The 24,225-nt window shown below is 47.9% G+C and overlaps 1 protein-coding gene across 2 annotated transcripts in view; it reads right to left on the bottom strand.

Annotated features, from left to right (window-relative positions):
- The window catches only part of EIF2A (eukaryotic translation initiation factor 2A), a 247,232-nt gene that overhangs the window by 188,089 nt on the left and 34,918 nt on the right, over positions 1-24,225 (bottom strand). For both annotated transcript variants that reach the window (XM_078668056.1, XM_078668057.1), the window contains exon 2: positions 1,896-1,965. In XM_078668056.1, coding sequence (XP_078524182.1) covers positions 1,896-1,965 — 70 coding nt within the window. The remainder of the gene's footprint in view (positions 1-1,895; positions 1,966-24,225) is intronic.

The following is a 24,225-nucleotide window of genomic DNA, read 5'->3' as shown; positions in this document are numbered from 1 at the left end:
TGCAGGCCACTGACTGCAGCATGTGGGCTCTTGGGCTCTGAAGGTGACCTTCAGCTGTGTCCTGCACCTTGCCCCATTGGGCACCAATGGCACACTGTTGCCAACCCCCTGCAGTCTCAAAACTCAAGGCAACCATGTTCTATTGCCTCTCAGGTACTCACCACGTTTACTGTTATTTAATGTTGTCTCAAAACTGTTTATGACAAATGTATTTAAATGCCTTCATTGACTGCAAGCCCATCACCACAGTACTTCTGGGTTGTTGTCTTGGGGTGTTGACTGCGGTAGTACCTCATGGAGACGGTCTTCCATAACCATTGCACCTGCAGACAACACACACCCTATTGACAGTCCACCTTAACCCCACTCTTGCAAAGACTTTGGACTGTGCACTGCACTCACTGGACCACCATTTTATATTGCATTGCAAACGTTCACAACAAATGTATGCCAATACCTTAAATCGTCTCATACCCATCTGGGATCAGGCTATGTAAACAGCATTGAAAGTATCGTTAGGAAAACTTAGCAGACCACACTTAATGGCGGTTTCATTGTACCCCTTCACGCTCGGTTAACAGGGCATTACCAAGGACGAGGCTCAACCTCATGTCCTGCTTAAAAGAACCCAAACCCTCTGCCATTCAGGACATCCTTAGCCCATGTCATATGACTCCAGTTTTCCCAGGGCACACATTCCGGAGACAATCCTCTCTGCCACCAGAACCCATGAGCAATTGTCCTTGGTCGGGTTCTACAACTGTCTGTATTCTGTAGCTATACCATGGGACTCTGGAGGCAGGGTGTTTAATAAACCTTCAAGCCAGTGCCCTTGCCACAGGGGCTTGCAGAACATACACCCTTCTGACAGCCCATCCCTATCCTCAGTGCTAGTGGTGTATGGCCTTTGACTGTGCCCAATGGATTCTTAGTCACAGGTAGAACCAGTTGGCTGTCCCGTACGCCATGCTCACGGAATTAAGCACTGGGCCACCAATGTATTTCTTTAAATGTTGGCAATCATTGAAATGCTAACATTTTATGTTGCTTCTCAAGTGTTTACGATGGTAGCCTTAAAAATGTGGCATAGCAATGAATGGAAACAGTTCCTTGATTAAAGTTTGCACATGTTCATATGTGGCTGGCAAGACTAGTATTATGCACTTCCACGATCTGTATTTAAAGACCGTAAAGCCGATTGTGTACAATCGGGAATATCTCTGACAAATCGGGCTGTGCTCTGAAAAGGCAACACAAATTCTGTAGCACAAATGTATGAACCCTTAATTGTATAGTAATGCCATACAAGGAGTACTGCTATAATGAGAAAGATCCCACAAACCGTAACAAAGCGCAGATTACAAAATGCATGTTTGACTATTACAGAAACGAACTGACACATGGGTACTCAGACATTAGAACTGCCTGCAAAGAGCCCTGTAGCAAAGCAACAAAGCAAAGAACGTGACATCATATGAGAGTCACACAAATGCAAGGTTTGTCTGACATGTTTTGAGTATGAATGGAAATGTCAACAACCCACAATGAAGCTAACGTCAAACTCAGAAAAAAACACAAATGCATCATGAAAGAAAGACAAATAAAACCCGAAGGTGCATACGTTTGGAAAAACAGCTCTGAAATAATATATTTTAAATCAATATACACTTTTAGATTAATATTGTGAAGCATGTCACAAATACTTCACAAATAAACTAATTGACAAACAAAACGAACATGACACGGTTAATGGATCTTGGTACCCTTGGCCGTTCTAAACACGTTTCTATCCTCGTATGCACATGCATGCAGATACCTCTACAATTTCCCGATCAACAACTATTAGAACAATATTTGTAAAAGAAAACTAGTTTTCACAAAAAAATTAATGTTACCTTGGAAACGATGCATTCTCTGTAATACTTGGAGGGCCATTTACCAAGTAGATCCCTTCAGTGCCCCGGACTGTTTAAGAAAAAGGAACAATATGTAGATTACAAAAGTAAGTATTTTTTAATAACCGTTTATTACGGTGCAAGAACAGTGATAACACAACAAAGCAAACAGCATGGTAGCCCAGCATAAATAGTGAATGTATGGTTCAACACATCAATCTGCAGTAAATATAATTTGCACACTATATAAAGCCTTAAACTCCTTACCACCAATGCACTCCATCATCCACCTGCAAACTTCTCATCTGCCCTAGACACGGTACAAAGTGAGCATGGATAAGGGGGTGGGGGGATATTCAACAACAGAAAAACTAGCTGGGTATCTTATGACACATTTTTCCACAACACAGTGATATAATCCGGACCCTTATTTAGGGTGAAATGATTTGGCCCTGAAAGAGTATCTAGTTGACACAAATATGGGTCCTAGTAATGAAGCTTACATTTAAACTAGAAAATACTACGACCTTTTACAGAAAGGGGGATGCACTAGACAAATTTGAACATTGTTAACCAGAGAAGTGGGTGGTCTTGATATTTTACTCTGTAAAAGTCATTTTGGACAACTGCAATATTCTACTGACGATTGATGCATAAATGGTGCTGATGAAGGTTGAGATCATTTTAAAATTGATTGAGTTTTGCTGGTATATTAATAATTACGGAAGAGAATATGTTCATTCTTCATAAATGTTTTTTAATTGTACTTTTTATATATTCTGTATATATGCAAACTTTTATGATTCACAAGAATCGAATAAAGTTATTTGAACTGAAAAAACTGAACTGAACTGATGCTCTATTTAATGAATTAACATTTGAACTCTCTCAAAGTGTGCTTATTACAAGAGTACAAAATGATGAGTGCTATCAATTACGCAGGCTCGTTTGTAGGTCTCACCTAGGCAGTGCATGAGTGCTGTCTCTTCAAGACATGCTGTATATACAATATAGACTTTGAGCACCACCCATCTTTTTAATTGGTTCCTCTTACTGTCCTACGTAAATTCTGGCTTTTGTTTGGTGAAATAGCTTACTAGTCCCTCCTTTTGGACTTTTGTAACCGCCCATATGGACTCCCCCTGTTACATGTGCACATGTGCTCTTACTCTTCATGTTATTTAGAATACTTTGGCTGCATTCTTTTTTTGGTAACTTTTCGTAGCTCATTTGTGAGCCACAAGAACACCACACTTCCCTGAGCACAATGGACTGATCTTGTTTTGTGGCTTTAATTTGAAACACTGCGTATACACACACACACACACACACACACACACACACTCATACCAAAGAGATCAAGAGCTGCAGCAAAGCAAAAACATGTGAACCGCAGCCTCCCTGCAACAAGCAGACATCTCCAGTTCGTCCACCATTACAAAAAGAGGGATTTCTTACTTTCCTACGTGTAGCACTTTCTCTTCCTTTCTTGTTTAGTGGCTTTAAGCTGAAACTCTATTTTTTTTCTTTCTCTCTCGCTCTCCTTCCTCCTCTAGCTCCTCCCTCTCTCTCTCTCTCCGTCTACCTCCCTCCTTCCTCTATCTCCTCTCTCTCTCTCCCTCTCTCACCCTCTCTCAATCAAGGTCCGGGCACCTTTACAAAAAGAGGGATTTCTTACTTTTCCTCCTGTAGCACCCTGCTAATGCGCCTCTCCCTGCGTGCCCTCTCTATAAACAGGCTCTGCCAGCGGAAGCATGCAAATCTGAGCCCCGGCGAGCCATGGGCACCGCTGAAGTCACCGCTGCTACTCAGACACCTCTCACCGCCTGCCCTCACTCCGAGTAGGCTCCTCCAGAAGAATCATAGCTTGGGTGTTTAAAAGTATAACAATTGGAGTGTAGTCGCTTCTAGTAAGTAAAATTATGTAATCTTTTTTTATTTTGGTTGGGGCGTGGGAATGACTGGTATTACTGCTTATTAATGTTCTTATTGTGAAAAAAAGGAAATCAGGAGGGTTCCCTAGCTTCTGTTAAACCCACCTTAGACATGCTCAACGCAAGCAAGTTTAAGCTTATCTTCTTTGTCCGCTTTTCATTTGTAGTGCAAGTTAAAGCACATGACTTTAAATGAGGGACCATAGAGGCCATTCTTTTTCTAAATGCCAGCAGGAGTGCATGCCTTTCAAACTAAATAAAATAGTTGTAAATAAGTGTGTCACACAAAGGGACTTAAAACTCTGAAATCTCGAAAAAAAGTGACTATGGAACTGAATAGTTTTCAGTACAAAACTTGTGACATGAAAATCAGGCTTGACTAGATTAGGCGGATCGCTTCGCAACATGTCTCCCCTAAGTGCAGTGACTGATGCAAGCTCTGGTGTGTCTTTTTATTAGTTTTGTTGTTTTTACTAGTTGTTCATTTGTCTTCCTTCCTGCGTTCGGTTGTAAAGGTGAGTTGTATATCAGTGCTACAGAACAAATGACTTTACTGTGCCAACAACGCACCTTGGAACAGAAACTCCTGTCGTATCTTGGGAAAGGCAAAACATTCAATGTTTCATGGTCTCAACTTGGTGCGAGCAATGACAACAAAAGCGTTCATGGAGTTAACCAATTTCTTAGTTGAACTGTTTTTAGGGGATGGGTGGGGGGCACTACCGTTCTCCTTGTTTGCCCCTTGTTGTTGCTCATTCTCCTCCTCCCACCCCTTCATTGATAGCACACCTAAGGCCTGCTCCTTCGGTTCACTAAGAACACTGCCCTCTCCATGGTATTTAAGAATGTAGACAAGACATAGTAATCGCTTACTTTCTTATACATAATGAGTGTCTAACAACAACCCACAAGGGCAAACATCAAATTCATAATTATAACATTTTTAGAAACGTGCTTAGGTGGCCAAGATGGCAGCAAGGTAGGACGCAGAACTCTGCTCCTCCGGCCCCACTGAATTAATAGCCTTGAATTTGCCCCATTCCCCAGACTGTACCTCACCGGTAGGTGATGGGCATAGACTCCTGATCACCCTGGTGCCTTAGCGAGACTGCATCCGGATCGCTTCAGCGTTCCTGCCGGAATCTGCCGGGCTTGCACTAGGGCTGCTGTGGCCGAGACCGAGGCCGCGAGATGGGCGCTGAGGGACCCATGCCCCCGGCACTGCAAAACAGCCGCTGAGGACACCGGAGCGCCCGTCTCACGTCGGCGGCTGCCCGCATTGCTGAATGGAAGTCCCGGGAGACTCCCGCATCTAGAAGCAGTGGGCCTGGCCCGGGACACGCCTGTGGGGTGGCTGCCATCTTGTCGTCCTACACGCGATGGCCTGCACAGACACTGGCCGGCCCCACCTAAGCAGCGGCAGCAACCTCCTGCGGGTCTAGACGCTCAGCAGACCACCGCGACTCACAGAGAGGAATCACAGGTGCGTTCCTCACCCGGCGCACCGAAGACTCTGGGGCCCTGTCCGGGGCGGGTAAAACCCACGAGCCGCCATTTTGTTTCATGCCCCGCTGCAGACTCCAAGGACCGGGGCCCGGTTGATGGGGTCCTCCCTGACTGACATTAAGGAGAGCAGTCACTGAGAGGTCCACCTTGGCCCCAGCGAGATCAGGTGACCCGACCACAAAGGACCCCTCACCCAGCGGTGGGCTGCTTTCCGGTGATTAGCACGGCGCTGGGTGTCGGGCCTGCTGACGCACCTGCGCTGCATTCCAACATTGGTCCCTGAGGCTTCAGGATAGCCTCTGGAGGGGTCGGCACTTCCCTCCCGCCCAGTCTATGTAGCTGTGTGACCGGGGGGCTCTTTGCCCTGGTCAGCTCTCCCCGCAAGGCAACACTCAGGACCCTGATCGAACTTAGGAGGAGGGTCCTTTGGACGCTGCTGCTGGCCCCTAACATCACTCCGCACAACACTTGCCCGGGCACTCTGATCCACGGTGTGGGGTGCTCCTGTGACGGGTGCCACCAATAGTTGCATCGCGGCCTACTAATGGGATAACAAGACTCGACGCCCCCACACACTCATCACCATTTTAATTCAAGCCCAGACCTAGGCCACGGGATAGCTCCGCAACAGGCGCTGCGGTGAAACTTCTAGCCTGCGGACATTCTTCACCCGCCTTCTACGCCTCGGTGTGCAGGGATGGCCTCAGCCCGAGCACGAAGGGAGTAGTCCCTCAAGGAACTATTGCTCAAGCAGCCTGGGGGCTCTGAAGCATCCCAAGGAGCATCTAAGGATCATGGGCACACTGATTCAATCGACGAGGCAGATAGCCCGGCCACGAAGGCCTTCATGCTGGAGCTTTTCTCTGCCATTAAGGAAGACATCTTGGAATTGAAGGGGCAGCTCACGTCTGATCTCAAGGAGGTGCGCCGAGATGTTGATGAGGTGGGTGAGAGTAGCTGTACTGCAGGAGCACGAACTGGCGGGAGAGGATGATCTGCACCAACTTCAGCAGGAGGTCCTCCGTCAACAGGACCAAAATCTTGACCTTCAGGCCCATGCTGAGGATCTTGAAAACCGATCACGGAGAAATAACATGCGCATCCACGCGGTGCCCTGGATGGCAGAAAGCAATGACCTGCGAGATTATGTACTGTCCCTCTTCCAGCAAATTTTGGGTGAAGATTGCCCACAAAAGATCCAGATTGACCGCGTCTTCAGAGTTGGCCACCCAAGAGGTGGAAAAGCCCCCCCGCCCAATGTGCTAGTTTGTGTACATGACTTTAAGCTTAAGGAGCTGATCTTACGTATGGCTAAGGCGGCCCAACCGATTCAGTTACAAGGGTACTCACCGGCCCTCTTCCAAGACCTGGCAGCGTCAACTCTAGCCAAGCGGAGGGAATTCTGAGTCATAACATCCCATCTCCAGGACAAGGGGATACCGTATTCTTGGGGCCACCCCTTTCGTATAATCTTTAAACACCAAGGGGAGTTGAGGCAGATGTGTTCCCTCGCCGACCCTATGGAGCTCCTTGGAATTGATGCTGATGCGAACCCGGCGCCAAAGGACAGTCCCTCAATTACCACAGGAAAAGACTTACCCCAATGGCAGACTGTTGGCAAACCATCGGCCTCCATGAAACCAGGCCCGGAAGACATGGTGAAAGAGCATGACGCGGTGCTCTCAACCCTTTCGCCGACCCAAGACCGTCCGTGCACCCGGTGAAACACCTCCGCTTACACAGAGGGGATAGCAGTAACGTTGCAGAGCCGGAGGGGCCCAGGAGTGGTCTGCCTTTTCAAACTCCCTAGACTCCCCTTTGCGGTTCGTAGGCTGCCTGGTATTTTGTTCGGAGAAATTTCATCAAGGTCACGTTTCCCCATGATATTTTCCACCAGACAAACTTTGGTCTCTTGCTTTTTCTTATTGTCCCAAGCCTTTGGCATGTGGCGCTTGGTCTTATTATAGGCCAAATCGTGGTTAATGTTCTCTTCTGGGACTGTGCCCTCCTGGGTTGTAAAAATTATGTTGTGTTCTTGTTGGGGTTTCTTTTCTTTGGGGATTTTCCCTATCATGCACTGCGACAACCGCCCCCTGTGTGTGCCCTCACATGCTGCAGCCCGCTCCCTCCGCATCGCTCCAGACGTCCTCAGAGCTCAGTAAGCATGCTCCCCGCCGCTGCCTATGCCTAGAGACCTGAAAATAGTTAGCCTCAATGTCCGAGGCATGAATCACCCCGCGAAGCGCACTGCGATCCTCTCACTTCTAGAGAGGAGTCCAAGGGCGATATCTGTATGCTTCAGGAGACCCCTTTACTTGCTAAGGACACTCCCCGCATGCGTTACCAGCGCTTTCCGCGCACATTTTGGTCCTCCGGGGTGGCGAAAAGGAACGGGGTGGCCATTTTGCTAGGGGCTAAGTTTGAGGGTAAGGTCTTGTCAACCTAGGGCCCTAGGGGAGGGTTTTAGCTCTTAGGATCCAATGGGGCTCCACTGTTTTCACTCTACTCACCATATATGCTCCCAATTCACAGCAGGAGGCCTTCCTCCGCAGGCATTTAGTGGAAGGGCTGGCCTCCCCTGACTCAGCATTAGTAGTAGGTGGGGACTTTAACCTAGTGATGGATAATGAGTGGGAGCGGTCAGGGCAACTCTACATGCAGATAGGAGCCCTCTCTCCTGAGGGGAAGCTTTGGCTGGCAGAGAACGGCCTCCATGATGTCTGGCGCCTACGTCATGCAGACACGCGCAAATACACCTACTACTCGGCAGCACACAAAACTTATGCAAGACTTGACATGCTCCTGGTTTTTAACGCTCTCCTCCTTAGGGTACAAGACGCCTCAATAGCTGTGGGCTCCCTATCGGATCATGCACGTTCCGTCTTCCTGCGCCCCGAGGGGATTGGGTATGCACCTGCTCGATGGCGGCTGCAAGTGAGTCTTCTACACTCACCAGCTGTGTTGAAAGAAGTGCGCACCAAGATTACGGATTACCTACAACTTAACGACAACGGTGAGACCTCCTTGGCTGCGGTATGGGACGCGCTCAAAGAGGTCCTTTGCGGGGAGTTCATGGCCATCTCATCTCCTGAGGCATGCAGACGGAAAGAGGTTTGCTTAGCTCTTGAACTGAAGGTGGCAGAACTAGAGGCGATACACAAGTGTACCGGGCCCCTTGGGTATGGCGCGAGATGGAAAAGAAACAAACTCGCCTTAAACGTCTCGACCTTGATAGGGCCTAATACGCCCTAATCCGCCTACGGCACAGGTTCTATCTGGGAGGTGACAAATGCAGGAAGGTGCTAGCACAGAAGTTGCGTGCCAGCGCGGTTGCAGGGTCCATCCCTTTCCTCGGAAGCTCTACAGGAGAGGAACTTCATTTGGATTCCCAGATTGTCGAAGAATTTTGTTGTTTTTATCACACCCTCTATAGCCCCAACCATCAGGACGTCCCTGAGGTCTGGGATTACCTAACGACTAGCCAATTCACCCATCTCCCGAAGGCGGAAGCAGACCCTGTCGAGAATCCTATTTGATTAGAAGAGGTTATCTCCGCCATTGCTAAACTGAAGCTAGATAAATCGCCTGGCCCTGACGGCTACCCAGCCCTTTCCTATAAAATGTTCTGTCACGAACTGGCCCCCCACCTCACTCATCTATTCAACTCCTTCCAAGTTAGTGGGGCGATGACGGACTCGATGGGAGAGGCAGCGATCTCGGTGCTCCTTAAGCCTAATAAGAACCCAAGCCATTGCGGTTCGTACCGCCCAATTTTGCTACTCAACATTGACGCGAAATTGTTCATGGGCATCCTTGCTGCACGGCTGAATCCTCTCATGGTTGGTCTCATCGATCCTGACCAAGCAGGATTCATCCCCACTAGGCAGGGAAGCACCAACACCAAGCGCCTCCTACACCTCATAGATAAGTGTTCACCACTCTCAGGTCAGCGCAGTGCTCTTTTCGGTCGACGTGGAGAAGGCGTTCGACAAGAGTATGCTGGCCTTACCGGTTTGACGTCTTCTGAAGTATCGGGTTCGGTCCCTGCTTTCTCACTTGGATACAGTGCATATACTAGGCCCCTCGGGTGTTTGTTCGCGTCAATGGGGTCTCCTCAGCTCCTTTTAAAATTGCTCGGGCACTAGACAAGGGTGCCCCCTTTCACCCCTTTTATATACCCTTTACATGGAAGTCCCTCGCACAGAAAATTTGGGACCATCCAGGCATTAAGGGCCTCAAATTCGGGGGTGACTACCACAAGGTCAGTCGGTAAACCGATGAAATCATCCTCTCCCACGCGCAGCCATTTAGCTCCCTTCCCGCAATGGTGGACGAACCTGAGGCTTTTGGCAGAATTTCGGGCTTTAAAGTGAACCTTAACAAGTCTCGGGTCCTTAACCTGTCCCTACCACAAAAACAGGCTGAGGCAAGTGCAAGGCTGAGACCCTCAAACGGTCTCTCCCTTGCACTGGTCGCATGACCCTGTTCCCTACCTGGGCATCGTCCTGACCCCCTCGATCCCACGCACGCTGGAAGTCAATTATACGGCCCTAGTGGAGCAGATGCAAAGAGCCCTGTACGGGTGGGCTAAACACAAGCTATCATGGTTTGGGCGCATTGCAGCAGTTAAGATGGCGCTATTGCCTCGCATTTTTTATTTATTCCAGACCCTCCCGCTAACTCCGCCACCTGGCACCGTGCCGTCACTGCAGCTGGCTTTAAATAATTTCATTTGGGGGTAATAAGACAGGGCGCCTCTCGGTGGCACAACTTTCGCTGTGCTTGGTCGTCGGTGGGGTGAGGCTACCTTCCATTCATAGATATTTGCAGGCTGCACATCTACGCTATGTGCTGGAATGGAATTGCACGCTGTCGGAGAAGCACTGGACCTTCATGGACCAAGCGGTAGCGGGTGCGAATGTCTGGCAAGAAATCTGGCTTCCCTGCCGCCTTTGCTATTGGGGCCTTGATTCGTCCACGGTTACGGAAGCCACGATGAAAGTTTGGGATAAGGTAGCACTCGCAAAAGTCCTCAATACGTTTCCCTCCCCGATGACGCCCCGAGTAGATAACCTGGACTTCCCCCCGGGTGTGAAGTCCGCGGTCGCCCAGAGATGGAGATAAGCGGGCTGCGAGAGCTTGGGCCATCTTTTTGATCTCAAGGGCATCATTCCGTTTAGCCGAGTGCAGCTTAATCTTGACCTCTCCCGTTCAGATGAATATTATAATTTACAACTGTGACATTGGGCCACCTCTCGGGCCTACCTTCCACAAGCCTCGCATAAACTTACCCCTTTTGAACAATGGGTAGCAAAGAAAGAGGACGACAAACACCTCATAACGGAACTAAATATGCTCCTTACTCAAAACCAGAAAGGGACTCGCACTCGTGGACAACTCAGGTGGGTGGCGGAGCTAGGTAGGGTCCTCACAGACAAGGAATGGGATAACATTCATTATAGAGCAGACTACCAAGCATATAATACAGCTGCGACTGAATCCGCGTTTAAAGTTGCGACCTATTGGTATCTCACTCCTTCTAGGATCCACCAATGGAACAAAAAACACACAGAAGAATGCTGGCGAGGCTGTGGGATGTCAGGCTCCCTTGCGTACCTATTATGGCTAGGGTGATTCTGGGAATTGGTTCTCAATGATATTGATGCAGCCTTTGACACCGAGATACCCCGCTTCCCAGCCTACACACTTTTAGGGCTATCAAACCTCTTTACCTTCCCTCTGCGGTCGATTCGCGGCAGGCAAATGACTTTGGCTCTCCTTGCAGAGCGTCAGGCAATCCTACTACACTGGGGCACTACGACTGTGCCAGACCACTCGGCATGGCTCCATAGGCTTTGGATGACCTTGGCAATGGAACGGCTCTTCACTAATCCAAACTCAGAAAGGTGAGAAATATGTTGAACTCTGGGCTCCATTTATTGCATTGCTATCGAAGGATCTCCATGAGGTCACTTGCCCCAAACTACTGCAAGTTCTGCATCTGATACCTCCCCCAGCAAACTGCGCAGACCCCTAAGTAACGGGAGTGTTAGTGGAGTACGGTTCCTCTACAGCTCTTGACACTTAGATACAGAGTCCCCCTTTTTCATTTTTGTTTTCCTGTCATGGGGGGGGGGGGGGGTTCTTTTTCTTCCCATTGTTTTTTACCCGTTAGCCTTGATTGTACTTGATACCTGCCTACGGGATGTTGGCCTTGTTACAGCCCTTGAAAGCACAGTTTGTAGCCGCTGACCCATGTGGTTGTAGGCAGAAGGCTGTGTGCAACTAATGAGTCACCTTTCAAAATGTCTGATAACATAGATGTGTTCCACAAAGAACGTGCTTAGCATTTTTTTCATAGCCGAAGCATTCTTTTCCAGAAAATATTCCATTCCATTGGATATTTTAAAATGTATTGTTTTGTTTTTGCTAAAGGTTTCTGTTGTAACTTCCTTTGGTTCCTTCCTTCCCCGTTTCCCCCCCCCCCTCCTATTATTCACACAATGGTTCACCCCAGCTGTCAACTGAGAGGGAGCCTTAGAACGTTGGTGTGAGAGACTGTCCGCCCAGCTGGGAGCACCTGATGAATCTTGTACTCATTAAACTGGTATAACTATCTATTCCTTTAAGTGTAATTACTACACTTTTCTGGCGACGAGGGTCAAGGAGCTGAGCCAGGGTCAGCTTGGTGCCCCCCCCCCCCTGGATGAGATTCTGCTGGGACGGATCGGACGTTCATCCTACCTGGTGAAGGGTCTCCGCTACTGTGCTGTCTTCCAGGCACAACTGCTTCGAGTTTTGAAGTACTTGACAGGAGAGGAGCAAATGTTTTGTGGATACGGTGCTACGGCTTTCTTCTGACTCTTTGAGGTGAGCCGTGTGCGCTGGGTTCCCCGGAGGCGTTTTCCTTCGTTCCTCTCAGTGTTCACTGAGATTGTTCAAGCGGTGATTCGTCTGGCGTCCGCTGATTATCTGTGCCCTGAGTTTCCCTGTGCAGTGAAGGTCTTCGTGCTCTCGACGAGCCCGGTGACTGTGAGGGCTGGCGAGGGGAAGGAAACAGAGCGCCCCGTGTGAGTAGCGCAGCTTCACTGCGTCTTTCATTGTCTGCCTCTGGGATGGAAGCGGAGCGCCCTGGGTGATCAGCGCGGCACCATCGCGTCCCGCTATTGCTGCTCGCTTCGAGTTTACAGCGGGTGCCCCTGAGGCGTTCTCTCATCAATATCCACCCGCTTCAGTTTATGGTGAACTAACTGTTTGAGAGACTTTCTTTTTCTTCGTTGTTGGGGTTCGTTTTGATTCCTCCTGAGGTAACGAAAATTCTCTCAGGAAGTTCCCGCCCACCTCTGAGCATTGTGGGAATTGGAGAGGCAGAAAGAGGACTTTTAGAGGCAGAAAGAGGACTTTATTTGCTTTTGTGAAGGGACTGCCAGCATTTATATCCTTTGTGATTGCTTTGTGGGGTATTAATTATATATGTGTATAATTTAGACTTCCTTTTGCTTGAAAAAATCCTTATTGGTCAAATTTTAACCCTTTCCCTCTCTGGTGGTTGTCAGTCATCTCCCTCACCATATTATTGAGTGTCATCTTGTGCATGGCCATGGCAGGGGCAGGTATGAGCCAACCTCCAACATTTCTAAATGACCTAGGGGAGCCTGAAATACCATGGAAGAGGTGGGAGGGGATTTTCAAGTCCTATCTCATAGCAATAGGAGGGGGAAATTATAACAATGTGAGAAAACAGCACATATTGTTACACAATTTAGGCATACATGGAAGAAAAGTGTTTGAGGATATAACTGGCAGATTAGTTGATGATGAACAGGAAGAAGTTGAAGGGGTAAATGTATATGATTATACTTTGATGAAATTAGAGGAACACTTTAAAATTAAAATAAATGTTGTTCTGGAGAGACACAAATTTTACAAAAGAGCACAGAAGAAGGATGAAAAAGTGATCAATTATGTAGCTGTTCTTAGAGGTTTAGCAGCTACGTGTGATTTTGGGGTGCTTACTGATTCTATGATAAGGGATCAGATTGTGAGGTGCACGAATGATTCTAGAATACAGGAGGAACTCCTTACTAGGAACCCTGATCTGGAGGAAACTTTGAGCATAGCGAAAGGGTTGGAGCATACAGCCATGTGTATGAAGGAGATGAGAATACAGGAGGGGGCAATTAGAGAAAAAGGGGAAAGCAAAGTATCTAGTGATGGGGAAACTATTTGTAAGGTGGGAGAGAAAGCCAAGGGTGATCAGCGCAGCAACCCACCGGGATTATTTTGTTACAAATGTGGTAGCCCTAGTCATTTAGCGAATAACTGGAAGTGCCCTGCCAGGAACACTCTGTGCAGGAAATGTAATAAACGAGGGCATTTCTCCAAGGTGTGTAAAAACTTCAACCAGAAAGTACATATGGTGGATAATGTTGAAATTGTAGATGAGAAAGAAAAAACGTATATATTCCAGGTGGGGGATGAGGAAGAAAATGAATGTAAAGTTTATCCCACATGTGAAATTGTTTTAGATGGTAAGAAGTTTGTTGCATATGCAGATTCATGCTCCCCTTACACTCTTATTGACAAGAGGGAATTTGATGAGAAGTTTGCAGGACAAGGAGTAGTATTAGAGAAGGCAGACATAAACCCCGTTGGATACTTCAAGGAGCGCATTCCGCTTGAGGGTATGGCAAAGATGAGAATATCCTTTAAAGACAGGCACACGGTGGGGAAGGTGTATGTCTCCATGAGAGGCTCTAATCTGCTGGGATGGAAAGATCAGAAGAAACTGGGCATCAAGCTAGATCCCAACAACAAAGAACAAGTGCTTTTAGTGGAACCAACCAGTGTAGCAGAAGATGTCACTCAGGAATTTAAGGAGGTGTTTAGTGAGGACTTAGGGGTGTTAAAGAATTATGTGCATAAGATCACTCTCAAGGAGGACTCTAAACCAGTGATACACAAAACACGCTCCATACCTCTACGCATGAGAGAGCCATTGAAAATTGAGCTAGACAAATTGGTCAGACAAGGAGTGATTAAAGAAATAGAAACATCTTCATGGTTGGCCCCGATTGTTCTCACGACCAAGGATGGAGGAAAGAACATTAGGTTGTGTGTAGATCTAAGACTTGAATGCGAATATCCTGATTGACCGGTACCCACTCCCCAGAATAGGAGAAATGTTGACAACAATACAGGGTGCCAGGTACTTCAGTGTGTTGGATTTGTCTTCGGCATACTATCAGGTTGTGCTACATCCGGACTCACAGAACCTGACGGCGTTTACCACCCCATTTGGTAACTATAAATTTCTACGGATGCCTTTCGGTTTGGCCTCGGCGGCAGCAGCGTTTCAACGGGTGATGCAACACGTCCTTAAGAATTGCTGTAAGACTATGTGTTTCCAGGATGATATACTGATCTATGGTTCTGACGTGGAAGAACATAATCAGAATCTTAGAGAGGTGCTGAAAAGACTTAAGGAGGTTGGATTCACCACCAGATTGAGTAAATGCAAGCTGGGTGTGAGTTCAGTGGATTATCTGGGCCATACCATCTCTGAGGAAGGGATCAAACCCAAATGTGATTTGGTCAATGCTGTTAGAGATGCCCCTACACCCACAAACAAAGAGGAAGTATTGTCATTTTTGGGACTAGCTGAATACATGGCCAAGTTCATAAAAGACTTTGCTGGCAGGGCACATGCCATGAGAGAATTGGTCAAGAAGGACAACAACGTTGAGTGGGGTGAGAAACAAGAAGTGGCTTTCAGAGATATAAAGAATGCCATAATTCAGGCACCTTTCATAGGCAAATTTGATCAGGAAAAAGAAATAGTAATAACCACGGATGCGAGTAACAAGGGGATTGGAGCAACCCTATCACAAAGAGGAGATAAGCAACTTAGGGTAGTTGCCTTTGCATCAAGAACACTCACATCTCCAGAGACTAACTATTCGACAGTGGAGAAGGAAGCTCTTGCCGTATACTGGGCAATCAAACATTTCAAATTTTATGTGTGGGGAGCACCGTTCGAGGTGCACACGGATCACAAACCGTTAGTCCCATTGTTTTCTAAGAAGAACATGGAGGAAATTACCCCGCGCATTGCCAAATGGGTTCTGGGTCTTCAGGGCTTCAACTTACGGGCAGTGTATATCCCTGGACAACAGAACAGAGCAGCGGATTTTCTCTCAAGAGCTCCAGTTAGTTGCGTGACAGAAGAGGAAAAAGTGGAAGACACAATCCTAGAGATAAGCGTAGCAGCTGTAATGAAGGAAGATTGGGACAATCATATGGAAAAAGATGATACTTTGAAGAAAGTGAAGAAGCACATAACCATGGGATGGCCTAAGAAATGCAAAGAATTGGAAAGGGAGATCCAACCGTTTTGGAATGTGAGAGAAGATCTCTCGGTGGAGGCGAACTATATTCTGAAATCTGGAAAACTAGTTCCCCCGGTGGGTGTGAGACAGCAGGTCATCGCTCTAGCCCATGAGGGTCATCTGGGCAGAAGCCTTTGCAAATCTCGATTAAAGCAGAATATTGGTTCCCTGAGATGGACCGAGAAATGGAAGAGAAAGTGCGTGACTGTTATGCATGCAGCATCAGTGATAAATCCAAAGTTACCAAGCACTCACCCTTGATACCAGTGGAAGTACCCATGGCCCCTTGGAGGAAACTGGGATTTGATATCACGGGACCCATTCATGGAAAAGGCCCACAAGACTGGTACCTATTAGTACTCATAGATTACTATTCCAACTGGATTACTCACAAGTTTGTAGTGAACATTAGTACAAAGTCCGTTATTGGTTTCTTGAAGGAGGTGTTCTCGAGAGAGGGGATACCGGCAACACTTGTAACGGACAATGGTGTCCAGCTGACATCAGACGAAATGAAAGAATTCTTGAGAGACTGTTCTATATCCCATATCCGCACGCCGTTGTACTGTCCCAAAGCCAATGGAAAGGTGGAAAGGGCGAACCGTCTACTTAAGGAGAGCATCAAATTAGCAGGAAAGTTGGGAAAAAATATTGAAGTTGCGGTGATGGAGACATTATGGGCTTATCATACTACCCCCAACTCCACCACAGAACGATCACCTTTCGAGCTAATGAGAGGAAGAAAAGCAGGTTCCAAGTTGTCCCCGCAGTGGATGGGAAAAGACACTCTCACTGAGGTGGATTTGGAAGAGATGAAGAGGAGAATTGAAGACAAGCAGGACAAGTACAAAGAGTGGTACGACAGGAAGTGGGGGGTGAAGGAAAAGAATCTTAGCAGAGGACAGTTGGTGTACATCAGGAGGCCAGTCAGAATGGGCAAAAGTGAGGACAGGTTCTTTGACCCAGGAAGAATAAGAGAGGTCAAGAGTAATGTCGTAGTTATGCAGGATGGTAGAGTATGGAGTCAAGATAGAGTAGTTCCTGTCACCTCCAAGAGTGTTCAGTCGAGGGTGGATGGTACACAGCCAGGAGACAGAGCCGATATTCAGGGGCAACGTAGGGAGAGTCACAGGAAGAAGACCGCTCCGTCCTGGCACAGGCAGTATAGCATGAGATGATCCTATTTTAATAGTAATGCTCTATTAAGCACTTGCTAGTGACTTTTATTTTTACAGAAATGTTTTGCCTCTTGTTTCTATTCCAAGCATGTCAATGTATTATTGTCCGCTCCCCGGACCAATGTTTCCCCCGGTTCCTTTCCCCTTTAGGGAGGAAGATGTGTTGTAACTTCCTTTGGTTCCTTCCTTCCCCGTTTCCCCCCCCCCTCCTATTATTCACACAATGGTTCACCCCAGCTGTCAACTGAGAGGGAGCCTTAGAACGTTGGTGTGAGAGACTGTCCGCCCAGCTGGGAGCACCTGATGAATCTTGTACTCAATAAACTGGTATAACTATCTATTCCTTTAAGTGTAATTACTACAGTTTCGTTAAGTCTTTCTTCCCGCGTTGTGTTGTGGGGACGAGTTCTAAATCAGTGCTTATACAGAAATGGCTTTACTATGTCTTCCAATTGAGAGGTTTGTTGTATCATAGGAAAGGCAAAGCGTTCATTGATGTCTTACACAGACAAGCTCTCAAATTAGTGCAAGCAAAGGCAGCGTACGCCTTCAAGTTCGCTTCCTTTACGTTTCACTTTAGTATTATTTCTGGATTCTTTTCATAGAAGCAGCTTTGAATCTCGGGAAAAATCCACAGCAAGCGCCTGCTGTGCTTTTATAACCACACAGGTACTCAGGATTATTCTTAGTATGCAAATTGCATATTCATGTTACACTGCTGATTACCTTTACACATACCATTCCTTTAAGTGCTTCTTCCTTAGGCTTTATTTTTGGAAAGAAATAGTACTTCACGTTGTATTTTTTTAAGCAAATCAGGTCCCTTCATGTACACTTTCTTTTTGTTTTTGCTACATGTTTTTTTTATGTTTTCACGTCCACGTTCTGTTGTTCACACGTACCATTAATAATTTACATCCTAACTTTCACATGCTACACAAGACATTAAAATGAGTGTTACATCATAAGTTTTTTAACTGTGACAACAGAAAAGCTTGGGAAAGCTAAAGCAAATGCTGATTTGTAAATCACATATGTTCTTAAATTCATGCAACCAATTACATGGTAAGACCTTTACTTGCTTAAGTCATTAGCCCATGAGTGTGGTTTGAAAAGTAAGCTAAATAAACCTACGCCTCTTGCTCATTTGACGCTAAATGTCATGCGAGAAGTTAGCTTTATGTTTTAAGCATGGACAGAGTAATTGATTTTCACAGAATTACCGGATGTTGTAGAAACGCCGGAATAAAACATAATACTCCAGCTCCAAAGTCGCCAACTGTGTCCATAATGATATTCATAAAATGCTAAAGCCAGCCCTGCAATTGCCATACTTAATACTGTAAAGGAAGAATGTTACCCCTTTTCTTTCAACAATTTCACTTTTGCACAGAACTGCATAAAGGGGGCATGTCTAAACACTCAGAAGGTCCCAACCGCAGGGCCTATTGGCTATGCCAATGGTTGTAATGAGATTGCAAAGAATCCAAGCCATTGTAGACTAGGTCTGTAGTACCTTGCCCTGCCTTTGGACAAACAAGCAGCACTGTTCTAGCCGGAAAGCATTTAGAAATGTTGAAAAAAACACTGCTGCAGAAGGTGCTGAAATACAGTCCGAGGTGACCTTGACTTTGAACACGATGATCTAATAATGGGAAATCCAAACATCTGCTGGAGAGGACAGCATGATCTGCACTGGATAAGGTCATCCAAAACCAGTTTAAGGCCAGAACAGTGAGAGTAGCTCAATGCTCAGATTCCTGGTAAACAAAGTGTGCAAACCCACAAACCTATGCACATTGGACATATACCCACAATGTTTACAGATTAGTAGTTTGCCAACAATGATGTGCACAGTCCAGATACTACATCACTAGCCCACTTCTGGGTGGAATGGGCCCCAATTCATCTGCTTTAGGGAATCCTGTCCCAGGAATTATTTAATTGAAGACATAACTCTGCATATCTAAAAATATTATGTAAACTAACAAGAATGAAAAGAAAAAGTATTAAACACTGTTCTACAACATGTAGATGTTCGAAACGTAATAAAAATAATATACCAGTATATTATAAAAGAGATTGTAGCTAGCATTCAGTATTAGCAAATGTGGTTCTTTGTAGTTGCATTTTCAAACTGTAAACCTAAAAAAGGTAATATAACTTAGTTTAGTATCCCCTTAAAAAATAGCAAATCCTATAACCAGCAACGCACCTTTGGTCAAACTCCACCATAGTGTAAACACTATGAGGGACCTATGTGCAACATCTCAGGTTCACAAACACCTTTTTAGTCTACAAGACTGCTTTATACAGCTCTCAGCTACTGAAAGGAAACAAAAACATGATGCGGTCCAGGATCTGGTTCTTGTGTTGGCTCCCATTAAAAAGCCCTTTTGTGGATTGCTACTGAATACGAAGCCGTTGCAATCTTCCCACGGAAGGAGCAAAATCAGGGCTGTAAGAAGAGGGACTTTGAACACAACAATGGACATGGCTATCTTTTTATTATTAACGGATAGTGTAAAATCACATCTCACTTTATGAGCTGCCAAAAACAGAACAGTGCAATAGAAATTGCAAGACTATGATACGATTGGAAGATTAATGTAAGAAAGTGTCTAGAATGTTGTGGATACCTGGTGGGGAATAAATAGGATATCGGTAGGGAGTCAGCAGTAGTCAAATCTCAGTCTAAAGGCCAGAGGGTAGAAGTTAACTCTGTGTCTAACTAAAGCAGAAGAAGACCAGGAGCAATCAACAGACAAATCTAATGAGCAGACTGATTAAAAAAATCCAAGGGAACATCCTTGGTGCACAATTCTGACTCAATGATTGAAGAGCAACCCAGAAGTACTACTACCGCTTAAAAATAGAACACAGGGGTACTTACCATGATTTCCATTTATTTAAAAACTCAAAAAAAGTTAGGTTAACCGTAGTTAACTTTATGAAATATATTGTAATCAAGCGTTACAGCAGCAAAATAATGGGGAATTTATCTTCAAAATATGTACGCTAATGATTGAGAAGTAGCCCACGTGTGTAATATTTTGAACTTTGAGCATATCTTTGCCTCCCCACAGACTACTAATGGTACATTTCCAACTTTCAGCTTCCCACTTCTATTTAAAAAGATGACAAAATTGAGGGGTGGTACTGGCTGAAATGAAAGAGGATCGAGTAGTATTTTATCTAACTTCAAATAGGATTTCTTTAGTTATGCTCTCAGGGGCGGCTCCCATGTTACCAAAGTCGAATATGTCTGCCTTAAAAAAAGCAAGAGGATTACTAAACAGCCAGCTGTCCACAAACATCAAATTGGGATCAAGAGCAGAACTCGTGGGTCTGTTGTGTTTCACATGGAGATTATAAAAGATAGTGAAGGATTGATCAGTTACCCCTCATTCATTAATTCCATAGCTGAAGAAAGATGTTGAATCTATAGAGAGGGAATCCCAATTGAATAAGATAAGCTCCCTTCTCTGAATTACAGCATTATCCATGTATAAGAGTGACACCTGCCTAGCAAGAAACTGAGGTGCTATTACCACAGAAGATACTGCAACTTGTAACCTAAACAATAAGCGTCATGGGGACAAAAATGTTAAAATATTGAGTTGGGATGTAAACGGACTTGGGGACAAGATCAAACGTAGCGTAGTTCTCCAATATATTAAACGGCAGGCCCCGGATATTGTCCTGCTTCAAGAGACACACCTGTTTGGGAATCTTTGTAAAGCAATGCACATAGGGGGGGTACAAAATGGTCGCCCACGCAGGATTTTTTTTGCCATAAGCTGAAAACCTAGCTTTTTAGTAACTATCTTGAGGCCTTTTCGTCAGTCATGGTTAGGTTTTAAGGCTTTGTCTTCTTAATGCAGCAAGACGCATCTGTGTATGAACGTTCTACAAATAAATTATACCATAACAGACTCATGAAATAGGGTGAAAGTAAGTTTAAGACTACCAAGTAAATCAATCAATCAATCAATCATAACATTTGTATAGCGCGCTACTCACCCGGAAGGGTCTCAAGGCGCTGGGAGAGAGGGTTCGTTACTGCTCGAACAGCCAGGTCTTGAGTTGCTTCCTGAAGGAAAGATGGTCCTGGGTCAGCCGAAGGTGGATGGGGAGGGAGTTCCAAGTCTTGGCTGCCAGGTAAGAGAAGGATCTTCCTCCGGCAGTGGCTCTGCGGATGCGTGGTACGGCGGCGAGGGCGAGGCTGGTCGATCGTAGCTGGCGGGTGGGCGTGTAGAAGGTCAGGCGGTCATTGAGGTACTTGGGGCCCTGGTCGTGGAGAGCCTTGTCTGCGTGGGTGAGGAGCCTGAACGTGATCCTCTTGCTGACGGGGAGCCAGTGCAGGTCTCTCAGGTGGCCGGAGATGTGGCTGTGTCGGAGGATGTCCAGGAGGAGTCGTGCGGAGGCGTTCTGGATGCGTTGGAGCCTTTTCTGAAGTTTGGCTGTGGTTCAGGCGTAGAGGGTGTTCCCGTAGTCCAGTCGGCTGGTGACGAGTGCCTGGGTGACGGTCTTCCTGGTCTCGGTGGGGATCCATCGGAAGATCTTACAGAGCATACGCAGGGTGTTGAAGCACGATGAGGAGACGGCGTTGACTTGTCTGGTCATCGAGAGGGAGGAGTCCAGGATGAAGCCCAGGTTGCGTGCGTGGTCCGTTGGCTTGGGAGTGGTGCCAGGGCAGGGGGCCACCAGAAGTCGTCCCAGGTGGAGGGCGATGATCGCAGGATGAGGACTTCCGTCTTGTCTGAGTTCAGTTTCAGGCGGCTGTTCTTCATCCACTCAGCGACGTCTTTCATACCCTCGTGTAGGCTGGTTCTCGCGGTGGCGGGGTCGTTGGTGAGGGAGAGGATCAGCTGGGTATCGTCGGCGTAGGAGATGATATTGAGGTTGTGTTGGCGTGCGATGGCTGCGAGGGAGCTCATGTAGACGTTGAAGAGGGTTGGGCTGAGTGATGATCCTTGTGGTACGCCGCAAATGACTTCGGTGGCCTCGGATCTGAACGGGGGGAGGGGACTCTCTGGGTTCTTCCGGCGAGGAACGAGATGATCCACTCCAGTGCCTTCTCTTGGATTCCGATGTTGCTGAGGCGCTGTACTAGGGTGCGGTGGCAGACAGTGTCGAACGCTGCGGAGAGGTCCAGGAGGATGAGGACTGCTGTTTCCCCGTTGTCGAGCAGGGATATGATGTCATCGGTGGCTGCAATCAGGGCGGTCTCGGTGCTGTGGTTGGCTCGGAAACCGGACTGCGAGGGGTCGAGGGATTCATTCGTCTCGAGGAAGGCGGCGAGCTGTCTGTTGACGGTCTTCTCGATGACTTTGGCAGGAAAAGGGAGGAGCGAGATGGGGCGGAAGTTCTTGACCGCTGTTGGTTTCTTCAGGAGGGCGCGGAGCTCGGCATGCTTCCAGCTCTCCCTCTCCGGGAAGGTGGCGGTGTGGAAGGAGGTGTTGATGATGTCCCGCAGTTGGGGTGCGATGATGGAGTCAGCCTTGTTGAAGACGTGGTGGGGGCAGGGGTCGGTTGGTGATCCGGAGTGGATGGTGTTCATCGTGCGGGTGGTGTCTTCGGTGCTGACCGGGGTTCAGTTGCAGAGGGTGGTGGTGGAGGGCGTTGGTTCGGCGGTTGGGTGCGTGGTTGGTGCGCCGAAGCTGTTGTGTATGTCGGCGATCTTGCGGTGGAAGAACGAGGCGAGTGAGTCGCAGAGGTCTTGCGAGGGAGTGATGTCGTTGTTTCCGGCGCTGGGGTTGGAGAGCTCTTTGACGATGCTGAAGAGTTCCTTGCTGTCATGGGCGTTGTTGTCCAGTCGTTCTTTGAATGCTGTCTTCTTGGTGGTGCGGATCAGCTGGTGGTGCTTGCGGGTGGTGTGCTTGAGGGCGGTCATGTTGTCTGAGGTCTAGTCGTGGCGCCAGGATTTCTCGAGGGTGCGGCAGTTCTTCTGGAGTCCTTGAGTTAGTCGGTAAGCCAGGGGGCTTTCTTGCTGCCGGGCCAGCTGGGAGGGTTCTTTAGTGGTGCGAGGTCGTCGGCGCAGGCGGTCAGCCACTGTGTGAGGTTGCTGGCTGCCTCGTTGGGGTCCGTAGTGCTGGCGGGAGGGTTCTGGTGGAGGGAGGTGGTGAGCTGCTCGGCGGTGATCTTGCTCCAGCTCCGGCGAGGAACCTGTTGTGGGTGGTGGTGGGTCGTGTTTCTCCTGAAGCTGAAGTGGACGCAGCTGTGATCAGTCCAATGAAGTCTGGTGGAGTGGCTGAAGGAGATGTGCTTGCTGGAGGAGAAGACAAGGTCAAGCTTGTGGCCGGCGTAGTGGGTGGGGGTGTTCACCAGTTGCTTGAGTCCGAGGTTGGCGAGGTTGTCCAGCAGGGCGGTGGTGTTGCTGTCATTGTTGTTCTCCAGGTGGAAGTTGAGGTCCCCTAGGAGGATGTAGTCAGAGGAGGCGAGGGCGTGCGGGTTGATGAAGTCTGCGATGTCTTCGCTGAATTGTGTGCGTGGTCCCGGGGGTCTGTAGATGAGGGTGCCTCTAAGGGTCGTCTTGGGGTCGGTGTGTATCTGGAAGTGGAGGTGTTCGGCGGCGGTGAAGGTGTCGTTGGAGTTGGTCGAGACGCGGATGGTGTTCTTGTGTACGATGGCGATGCCTCCTCCAGTCTGGTTGACGCGGTCCCTCCGGGTGATCTTGTATCCGTCCGGGATGGCTATGGCGATGTCGGGTGCTGAGGAGGCGTTCATCCAGGTTTCCGTGAGGAAGGCGACGTCTGGTGATGTTGTGTCGAGCAGGTTCCAGAGTTCCACGGCGTGTCTGTGGACGGAGCGTGTGTTGAGCAGGATGCACTTGAGGTGGTTGCTGCTGGTGCTCGGCTTGTCGGGTGCGGTGCAGGGCCGGAGGCAGGTGAACTTGCAGGCTTGGCAGGTGAAGGGTCCGTGGGTGCGTTTCGGGGTGGCTCGTAGCAGGCGGGGTTCCGTCCGGCGTTGAGTGCGTTGAGGGTGGCGGCGTCGTAGGTCTGTCGTGTCGTCTGGCATCGGCGGGGGCCAGGGGTCCTAGCGCTGGGCGCGGTCCAGGCGCGGACGGGCGCAGACGGGCTTGCCTTTGGCGCGCCTTAGGCGCACAATCGGCGTGACCGCTGCGCGTCCGCGCGGTCTCCATTTAAGGCGAAGTGGGAGGTAGGGGCAGCTGGGAGGCGGGAGCGAGGAGGACACAGAAGAAAAGGGGGCAGAGCCGAGATGTCGCGGCGGCGGGAAGCGGGGATCACACCAGGGAAGGCAACGAAACAACGTAACAGAGGTACAGATAAGATAACAAGATACAACAGAGGTAACTGCAAAA

This window comes from Lissotriton helveticus, chromosome 11 (assembly GCF_964261635.1).
Source record: "Lissotriton helveticus chromosome 11, aLisHel1.1, whole genome shotgun sequence".
Lineage (NCBI taxonomy): Eukaryota > Metazoa > Chordata > Amphibia > Caudata > Salamandridae > Lissotriton > Lissotriton helveticus.
Note: the sequence above shows the minus strand (reverse complement) of the source record. Positions and strands in the feature narration are given on the sequence as shown.